This window comes from Ostrea edulis, chromosome 3 (assembly GCF_947568905.1).
Source record: "Ostrea edulis chromosome 3, xbOstEdul1.1, whole genome shotgun sequence".
Taxonomy (NCBI): domain Eukaryota; kingdom Metazoa; phylum Mollusca; class Bivalvia; order Ostreida; family Ostreidae; genus Ostrea; species Ostrea edulis.
Window position 1 is genome coordinate 41,764,166 of NC_079166.1, and position 10,882 is coordinate 41,775,047.

The 10,882-nt window shown below is 34.9% G+C and overlaps 1 protein-coding gene across 2 annotated transcripts; it reads right to left on the minus strand.

The window, feature by feature from the left end:
* Positions 1-3,748: 3,748 nt before the first annotated feature.
* On the minus strand, positions 3,749-10,816 carry LOC125674147 (uncharacterized). Of its 2 annotated transcripts, none has more exons than XM_048911227.2 (4): positions 10,677-10,816; positions 7,895-8,361; positions 7,112-7,455; positions 3,749-5,026 (listed from the first exon to the last, which is right to left on the minus strand). In XM_048911227.2, exons 2-4 carry the CDS (start codon positions 8,352-8,354, stop codon positions 4,721-4,723), a joined length of 1,110 nt encoding a protein of 369 aa, XP_048767184.2. In that variant the 5' UTR covers positions 8,355-8,361; positions 10,677-10,816; the 3' UTR covers positions 3,749-4,720. The 2 variants fall into 2 exon arrangements, with proteins under 2 accessions (XP_048767184.2, XP_048767185.2); XM_048911228.2 differs by having other exon boundaries at positions 10,632-10,773.
* Between the last annotated feature and the right edge of the window lie 66 nt (positions 10,817-10,882).

The following is a 10,882-nucleotide window of genomic DNA, read 5'->3' on the forward strand; positions in this document are numbered from 1 at the left end:
TATGACAGTTTGTACTGAATTCATTGGTAGAGAATGTTACTTCACCACGCGCTCGGTATTGGAAGAGAAACTCACGGGTTTTTCGAACACGTCTTTAACAGCATGATAAAGAACCTCCGCTGTGCACATGGCATGGCCTGTCATTTGTGGCCACATGTGGTACTTCCTCTACAGCAGGGAGCATCTCTCTGTGCACATGGCTTGTCATTTGTGGTACTTCCTCTACAGCAGGGAGCATCTCTGTATGAGTGAAAAATTCTCGAATGGGACGTGTTTAGTAGTACGTTTTTTTTTTCTATAACAATTTTCCTATTCTGCATTCTAATATTCAGGGGCAGTATAAAACAAGATGTGTTCTTACAATAATACACAAATGCCCCCCCCCCCCCCCCCCCAGGTACTCATATACTGGTGGAAAACTTTACATAATATATCTACACTAACACTATACATGTATGACTGTTTTGGACCCGGCCAAGAGCCAGAACCCTTGGGTAGTGTAATTCACAATTTGATTTAGTGCATTTAGTTTGGTGCATTTAGTTTTTATACACTATCAGTAAAATTAAAGATGAAGTCTTTCATAATCACAATGATAATGTTGGCCCCATGCTCGAATCAAAACCCCTACCCCTGTGATAAAAAAATGTCAATTTTTGCCCCATCCGAAAGGTCACAGGGGTGTCGGAGTCCCGAAATTTACAAGTTATGCCCCCTTGTCCCAGATATGCTTCAATTCAATTTGAAAAGAATTGGAAGAATAGTTATTGAATGAAAAGAAGTTTAAAATGTTCGATTAAAAAGTTATTGAAAAGAGGTCTAAAATGTTGAATTTAGTGGTTATTGAAAACAAGTTAAAAATGTTCAATTATTGACATACACAAGTAATCACCATGACCATTTTCGCCCCTCCCTGATACCATTAAAACCTCTGTCCCTGTGATCATGAAATTTACAACTTTGGTAGGCCCTTCCTGCCCTACATGATTATGCATTTCATGTTCCTTACAGATGCGCGGTTGTAATTAGAGAATAACTTTGTTTGAAAATCGATCAATATTTGGGAGATTTCGTCCCTCCCTTTAACCCCCATGGGTGCAGGAATCCTAAAATTTCCAATTTTAATTGTCCCCTTGACCCCAAAATACTTCACACCAATTTTGAAAAGAATTGGAATGGTAGTTATGAAGAAGGTAAAAAAAAAATCTTCAATTGTTGACGAACGACGATTGACGTAGACCAATAGCAATAGGTCATCTGTATGACTCAGGTGACCTATCTAAACTCTGCAAACATAAATTCCATTACATTTTCATGTGAGTGGTCTTAAAAAGTTTTTATATGTTTATTTGAATTTGAATAATGTGCAACCAATCGTATTCCAGCTACTCTTTCTGGAGTCATTTTAAAAAAAAAAAAAATATTGAAAATACATGAGGGTATGAACTGCAACGCTTCACGTCATCGTACTCCATGAAGGGCGTTAGTAATGAGCACCCTCTGGTTGTTATGACTCAGACAGGTTTAATATGTTCGGGATATCGACAGAGATGGCGGTGGGGCAGTATAGTGTCGTACACGGTGGAAGAATTTTAAGACCACTTGGGTCACTCAGGTGACCTATTCTTAAGTGCAATACAATCGTCATTTTTTGAGTTATCAGAAATTATATGGCACATTGATTTATTCACACACCAAAACAAAAAAAAACAAATTTTTTTTTTTTTTTTTTATGAAAAATGATTTTATTTTTCTATGTGAAAAATGAATTCACTTACCGTTTCGAATGGAATATATATTCCCATGATTTCTCAGTTCAGTCCAAGAGTGAAGAAGATTTATAAGAGTTATATACGGTGGGATAACATATTTCAACTTTTTAACATCTACGTAGAAAATTTACTAGTCGATCCCTTATTATCAATTCATTTATTTTTAAGGAATTTTATATTTGTACGGGATTACAACCAAAACGAGGGATAATATATTACAACTTTTAAACATAATACATTTACAAGTCCCTTATTTATTTATTGATGAATTTTATATTTGTACTTACTACAACCAAATTAAGCCAAAATAATATTTCAATCCATGCATCCATTTTTTGGTTTGTATCAAATGTCCTTATATAGGTACATACGTACTAATGATTAAAAAAGTTTCCAAATTAACATTAATTGTTAATGTATCTATAATGGCAAAATATAATACCTTGTGCGACGCTAGCTATTTGATTTCACGCCGGAGGAAAGGAATAGGGTTGAAATGTTTAGTTCATTCTCGACTAATTTAACATCTTCGGTTGGCCTTATTTGCATAATGTATGTATTGCACACGCTTTCTTTATGCACCAGTAGTTTTCAAACGCAGCACCATGGACTTATCTATACACTAGTTAGTAAGAGCGTTTTCAATATAAATTATAAATTGTATGAAAGAAATTTCAATCAATTTTCTTAGCCTTTTATACTAAAAATCATATAAAGGTTTCAATTATTCATGAAAGGGACGCATATATAACTTCTAAATATCGAAATCAATCCCGACAATCTAAAATCTCCAGAAGAACTGCTTCTATTTTCTTGTATTAAAAATAATCTCCATTCTAAACACAGGGGGACGGTACAGCTGTAGCCTTACAGTTTATAAAATACGATCAGGGATGCACCTTTACTATTTGAAGCACAACTTATTATTCCAGTCTGACATCAGTGCCTATACCATACAAAGTACTGATTTTTGGTATCGATATGAATCTATGTACGGTCTTTCCCCACATGCTGCACGTGATTTTGAAAATAAATTACTGTCGCATATTATGATATACATGAGGCGCAAATCAATGGATTTAATCTAGATTGATTTTAACCCAGCATATACCATGCACATTTTCAACATGATTGTATGCCAACATGCTTGATGAATCAATTAATAAATTGAATTGAAATATCAAACAGGGGGAGAGTGTTACATCTGATCCACAGCAAGGGTGGATCCAGAATATCTACAGGGGTGACCTCAAGTAAAAGGGAATTGAAACACCCATGGTAGCACAAGATATAACAATTTTGTTAACATTTTCAACCAAAAGAAAGTAGGGGGGGGGAGGGGGGGGGGGAGTGCGAATCTCATCGACCTTCATTTAAAATACACCATCAACCCATGTCCATCCATGCATAGGAATAGGCTATGGAGCGTCAAATTCAAATTAACATAAACTTAAATAATTGAAGAGATCTTTAATTATTCAGATATATCAATTCAATTATTGTGCACAATAATTGAATTGATGCAGCATCAAATCAATTATTGTTTTCATCAATTGATAAAAGCAATAATTGATTTGATGCCCGCATTAATTCAACCGAATTCTCTCTAAAAGAATTATTGTGCAAAAGAGAGCAATAATTCAATTATTGCGCACATTAATTAAATTGATGAGTGCATTAATTAAATTATTCATCTCTTCAATTGAATTCTAGCATGAATCAATTCAAATTGTTGACATCATCATTTGAAGAGAGCAACAATTCAAATAGAGCACTCATTCATTCAGCAAAGTAAAATAAAATTCAATTAATACATGCAATAATTCAGAATTAATGAGATCATTAATTATTTGAAGAGATCTGTTCATGATATGGCTATTGAAAAGTCATCTGTATTCCCATACAATGAGTCCTGTATCTATTTTAAGTTTGAAATACCACCCCCACCCCCCAAAAAAACCCAAGCAGACTTTGGCATAATTACCGGTCTCTTTATTTTGAAATTAACATATAAAGATTGTTCACTTCTTAGAAATTTGTTTATATGCACATGCAATCACTCATACCAATATTACATGCTGAAAATAATGAAATTCATGACAATTTTAAAATTATACACATACAAAAATCCCTACAACAAAAAATGTAAATATTCTCAAGAAATGTGCAAGCACTATTTGTCTACATGTAAAAGATGGTAAAACACACACATGGTTTTATTATCGTACACAAAGTGCTGTAGATGAGTTTGGGGAAACGAGTATATGGTTAGTGACAATTGAAATAAATCTACTAAATTTCTACAGGTATGTACCGTTGATTGGTCAGATAGAGGTACATGGGCATACATGTTTGTCAGTACTCTCATACCAAACTAATAAACAAACACATCTACTCCCATCACACACTTCCACTTTCTGTTAACAGTGGATTTTCTCTTCCTGCAGTATATAATTCTCTCTCAGAATGGTATAGACAAAATATTGCAGTCTAATTGTACATCTCATAAGCTTAAAGAGGCAAATGATTAAAAATAGGCGTTTTAAAACAGAATCACTAATGTTTAGAAATTCAACATCAAGTTTTAGACTTACATAAAATTACATGGGTTACTGTAGATTCCTTACTTTTCGTGAGCACTTTAAATATCGCAAAATGACTTGTACATGTCAAATCACAGGTTGGTTTCAAATTTTTAGTCCTTTTACATGTATTTTAGCAATATAAAAATAAAACTTTATTTTGCAAGTGATGCTTCTCACAAAATTGCGTGATAATAATTTTCTCACATACATTTAGGAATCTACAGTGTATGATTTTAGAGCAGTACTGTAGTAGATCCAGTGTGCCAGGTTGCACTCTAATCTCTAGCTCTGAACAAAATTATTCCTTTAATATTTAGCAATAGTATTTGCCATCAACACCATTAGAAACAAATATGTGAAACATCAAATGAGCTTCTCGATCTGTTGTACAAGTCCGTGAAGCTGATAGAACACTGCCTCATTTCTAAGCTCCCGGAGCACCTGACGGTTTCGTGGCAAGGCGTCAAGTTTTATTCCACCATCTCTGAGGTAATTCAGGATATAGCGGAAATGAGTGCCATCACGGTCAATAAATATGGTACCATCATCCTCCACTCGGACCTCATGACGACCACTGAACATGGCTGCCAACATGGACTCGGAATCCCTTGTAAGGGTCAGTCTAGATGTAGTAAAAATCACACCTCCAATATCAAGTTTGATCCTCCCCTGAAAGTCATATATATCAATAAGTATTCTTTAAGCTCACAAAATTCTTAAAGTCAAAGACATGTATTGAATTTCAGAAATATTAAAATGATTGATAAATACATGTACCAGATGAAATGATTTTTTAAAAAATATTTAACACTCTGTATAATTTCATTGTCAATGACCATTATTAATTTTTTTTTTTTTTTTTAGATCAAATCAGACTCTCTTTGTAAATAAAGAGAGGGAAATTTTCATCTCAACAAAAATCTGCAAATAAATCGATCTAAGCAGATTTCAATATATGCAAATTCTGCTACACCACTACTAAACAGATTTATATCAAGTTTGTGCACACTGTATGTGTAATTGATGTTGGCATACAGGTTTAAATATCTCATTCTAGACTACTATTCTCATTCATCAAGGGTGATGGAGCACCTTGCTATGAAACGACTCCTTTAATGAAAGGACCAAACATACTCTACCAGTTCTGACATATGGTTTACCTTCCCAAATGGACATATTTTATCTTCGTTTTAACTTGGTGTATACAGGTGAATTTTATTCACCTAATGGCTTGAGGAGTAAACTCTTGTAGAAATATAGAGCTGTTTTTCTTGGCATTTTAACGGCACATAAACCTATATATCAGTACAAAGAAAACTAACATACAACAAATTTACATTCAAACGGTACGTTATATCAGATATTATATTATATGGCAAACAGCATAGTATATTATCATGATTATACACATTATTTATATGAACTTTTTGGATGTTTTTTGGTATATTTCTGAAAATCAATTTCTTGATAGACAGACTTTATACAAGATTATGAAAACGTCTGTTCCCAGAAAACAAGGATGTTGAATTTAAATAACAATGTATTCATTTACAGTCCATTTGAAATTATTCAACAAAATGGATATGCATCTTATTCAATAGTGAGGAAAATAGAAACTGAATAGAAACCTGCGCAAGTCATTTTATTAAATGGCTTGAACTGTCACATGGTCTAGCTGTGGGTAACTTATTGGTTTATGTCACGGAATACTGAACTACCTATATTATTCACCCAATTTAACACTTCCTGGCCTGCAAAGAAATTGTTAGGAGAAAACACATGTCACATTTTACAAATTACAATTTATAATTATATGTGCTCGAGATGGGGTATTCACATGACAGGGCAAAACGCAATACACCGAATGTTGCAGTAAAGGGAAACAACTTGTGACAGGATTTCTTCCTTTTTTTTTTTTTGCTCAAGGGAGACAATTGGGGGGAGTTTAAATTATGTTTCTGAAGAAAAGCCTTGTAGTAAAGTATTTGCAAGAAGACATTTTTTGTACCTGTGTGAATCCCCATTTCTTATAATAGATTCAATCCAACTCATAGAAAACCAAGGAATGCTGGGTAGTGCATGTATGGATCAGCTTGTGTTTACCCAGAATGCTTTATTCTATAGGAGATGGATTGTTGTCATGTCAATATTTTTTTTAATCTCATCGTTATCATATATTATTTCTTGTATAAACTTGCAATATTTAAGGATCATGCTCGAGTGATATTAAAGCAATGTTGCTTTGTGTCTGTTAATATAATTCTTTGTGTACTTACCTTGAACCCGTTTATGATATTGCATGTGGATGCACTTTATTAAAAAAAACTTCGGTCTGATCTACCCTCAGCTGGTTTAGTCTTAGGACACTGTGTGCTTTACGCTCTTATTGTTTTCTATGAAGTCAGGGTTTAACAAAATTAATCCAATCTAAGAAATATATATCCTTCTTTATTTCTCTGTTACGGAGTAAATCTAACAGATGTATAAATTGTCTGGGTACTTACAGTAACCATTAGTATTGTATTTTGATTGTAATCAAAGTACTGTAGTACTATAGGCCTTGATACTATTTTTCACAAACACACATTATCTGTGCTCAGATCCGGGACACTTGGTTTCAATAGACAGCTAGATCCAAAGTAGAAGAATCAGGGGAGATAAGCTAGAGTTAGGACATCTATCTAGCCCTCCAGTCCCCTTTATAAATCACCCTGTGTCAAATACAGGATGACCGTGCTTCAGTAACCAGTATACCTTTTGCACTTCATGCAGTTTTTCAAGTCTGGCGATTTCATCTCTAAGCTGCTGCCACTGACGACAAATTTCCTCTTTTTCTATGTGAAGTTCCTTTTCAAATTTCTCTCGGTCTTTGTGGAGTTGACCTTCTTTATCCCTCAAGACTTTCTCCCTCTCCTCCAGTGCAAGTGTCCTGGTCTGCAGCTCAGTCTGGAGAGTTTCTAGGTGGGATTTCTCCTCTAACACGTCTTTGTGGATGACCCCTATTTCTGTGACACGAGACGTGACATAATTTTCTAGGGTTTCTGTGACACTTTCATATTTGTTTCGAAGGCAGTCTTTCAGCTCATTCAGCAGCTTCTCTGAAATTGTGCAATGGGAGAAAAAAAAAATCAATACCAGTATTCAATAAAACTTTGTTGACAAATGTTTTCTTTTGCCCCAAAATATTTTGATGCATGCAGTAACATAATTAACTGATCTGCTAAAAAAATATATAATTTCAATAAATTTTGTCCAGTAAGTAACAGTTCTAATTATCTGCTCCAATAAAAATTCTGCGATTTTAAACTATAAAATCTTAACTAGTTGCACACTTGCTAAGCTACTGTAATGTTAATAGTTAATGTTTTAATAACATTGTTATCTCTTTGGGAAATATAACTACTAAGACAAGCATTTATGTCTTGGAGAGGAGTGGATTGTCACCCTTGGTCAAAAAAGGTCCACTTAAAAAACAAACAAGTTACATTTAGACATAATGTAATATATCATCCTGGCCCTCTTTAGGGGTATAATTACCAAGCCGTGCATCCATATCCTGGATTTCAACAGTCATATCTGACTTAGAGGTCTCCTCAATTTTCTTCTCTTTTGTCAACCCCCCATCACATAGGTGAACACCTCGTTCACCAGAGTTCTGTAAAACATCCTGGCATATAAAGCAGGTTTTCTCTTCTTCTCCTTCATTACACTGGGGCCTGTTATTGTTGTGGGAATTTCCTTGGACTGGTTGGAGATTCCTGTGGTGATTGTTATGGTGCCACTGGTAATTATACGGGCCTGCATTATTCTGATAATTGTGACCTGCTGGTCCCCAAATAGGTGGTCTGAGCTGAAACTGGTGCTCAAAAGGTGGAGCCATGATATGTAGATTGGGTGGAAGGGCTGGTCCCTGGGGATGGTGAGGAAATCGATTATCCATGAATGGCCTTCTCTGATAATAGTCCGGGTAAAAGAATGGTGGTCCTTGACTTGGCATGGTAAAGCTTGATTATGAAAAGAGAAAAATCACATATATAAATGACAAATTCCATTTCAAAAATGTTTCAATTCACAGAAAAATAATGGCAAACAAATTCTGGACAAAACTAATACAATGTAATAAGTCAGTACAACAAAGTTTTGTTATTCTTTTAACATTTTCTTTTGATTGTAGAATTCAATGAAGATTTTACAAATGCTGGCTGCAGTGAGTCAGAGGTTGGGGTGTTGACTCTATGACCTGGAGATCTGGGTTTGAGCCCCACTTGGTCTCATCCAACTAGAGGCATATAAAATACGCTAACTAACTAGAGGTATATAAAATAGATTATAACTGCTCCTTTGTAAAACACTTGACATGTAAGAGTTGCAGCACTCTTTCAGATGAGTCCTTAACATTATCGAAGTCCTAGATGGTCTAAACTTCACCCCAACACTTGGTGACGTCTTGATCTAATCTAATCAAAATCATCTGTTTAGGTTCTGTTGACTATGTACCTCACTATCAATGTTAGTGGTAAGCACAAATGGAACTGAATTCTAATGAAAGATTTATATATGCCTCATAAAAGCAATTGTTATACCCCTTTAAAACAGTTCCTATATAACTTCTTATGAAAAAAGTCCAACATTTCGACTGTTCTGGCAACTGTTGGACCGTGAACTGTTAAATTTAAAATTGACTGTTAAAAAAGACTGTTGACGTCATATAGCACTAACCCGAGTTATGTTTTCCTGTCGCTTGGATAAATAGAAGTGGCGGATGCACATTTTGCGGCAGCAACGGAAGATGAAATTCAAATAATTTTTCATAGTAGGGACAGGAAGTCCGAAGAACGTAAAAAATTATTTGTTCATCATTTTCTTAGAATCAACTGTGTAAAATTATGTTTTTTTATTTTAATTTTATTTTTGTTAAAGCAAGTTACATGTACATGATTCTTGGTCTGCTGATTTGTTCACGTAATGGTGAGGTTCATTTATTTGACTCATGATGAAATACAGAATTCATTAGATGAAAAGTAGAGCAGAAACATAAAAAATATATAATTTTCAATTAGGATATTGGGTATATTTTCTTTTAAACTAGTGGAATCGATGATAAATGTACGCAATCACAACCTATCATTGGGTCAAATGCTGTCTGACATGTTTCATGCCGATTGTTGGACCTTTCTTGGCACACTGATTTTGACTATGGATAACTCCGTTTACCTGATAAGATATAGGGCTCATGGTGGGTGTGACCGGTCAACAGGGGATGCTTACTCTTCCTACACACCTGATCCCACTTCTGGTACATCCAGGGTTCCGTGTTTGCCCAACTCTCTATTTTGTATTGCTTATAGGAGGTATGAGATTGATCACTATTTGTTAATAATCTTCACCTTTCATTGTCCCGTTCAAAGTTAAAACTAAAAGTCAACAAACTATGTGCATCTAACAAAACAGTTATTGACTGGGCCCTCGGACAACAGCTGTTTTGTTTTACCCTCGAACGGACCTGTTGCCTACGGCTTTGGGCAACAGATCCATTCTTGGGTCAAACAAAACAGCTGTCCTCGAACCCAGTCAATAACTGTATAACATAAAAGCACAAAAACAGTTTATGAGTTATGACCCTTATTTACATTCAATTCTGCATAATGCCTTTTAGAATTTTATTTCATATATGTACAGTAGCTGGTATTTTTCAAATTCAAGGAGGAGGACCCCCCCCCCCCCCCCCTCCCTAAAAAAGCAAGTATGGAATTTTGTCAACAATTTAATTATTAGCTGCAGAACTGTAGCTCTCTGAAAAAATATTTTGACATCTCTGTTGTATCAAAGTATTTTTTCAGAGAGCAACAGTTCTGCAGCTATTTAATTATATGCCCCCACCCCACCCCTCCTCAAGAAAATAAACATTAAATAAAATCTTATAAACAGTTTTGACCCTTAACTATATTAAGTTGTGCATACATCTTTAAATTTTATTTAAAATACCGTAGGTCTATAGTTGGTATCATTGGAACCCCCGTCCCCCATGGCCCATCCCATCACACAGTTTTGGTGAAAGGAGGATTAAGTATTTTAGAATTTAACACATATACTACGTTTTATTTAAAATGTACATGACCTGTTAAAATACTCCGTCCAGGTTTTTGCTGATGTTAGCCAATACAAATGGACAAATAACGTCAGCTGTTTTGACTATTTATAGATGGAGTCAATGAACCGTATCAAAATATACAGCGTTTTGACAGTTGTTGGAAATCTTCAAAATATGACTTACAAACGTAATAAAGACTTTTAGAACATCGACCTTAGTGCCTCTTACATCAATACTTCTGTTCTTTTCTTTTGCAGTTGAGTCGAGATGTTGTTTATACCATCTACAGCTGGATGTCAATACCACAACAAATCCTCTGGCCTTGGTATTACGACTGTCAATGCCTTCGGCAAAATCCGGAAAGTTTCCGTAACTACACGAAATTCATTCACCACCAGACGGCGTTTTTACCGGATGTGGTGTTGTTTTGGGTA

Bases quoted from the DNA above. Each gene is read 5' to 3' on its own strand.
- LOC125674147 (XM_048911227.2), bottom strand. From the start codon at position 8,354: ATGCCAAGTCAAGGACCACCATTCTTTTACCCGGACTATTATCAGAGA. The intron at 7,456-7,894 runs GTAATTATACCC...GCACAATTTCAG, and splicing joins GGATATGGATGCACGGCTTG to AGAAGCTGCTGAATGAGCTG. The intron at 5,027-7,111 runs GTATACTGGTTA...TATGACTTTCAG, and splicing joins AACTGCATGAAGTGCAAAAG to GGGAGGATCAAACTTGATAT.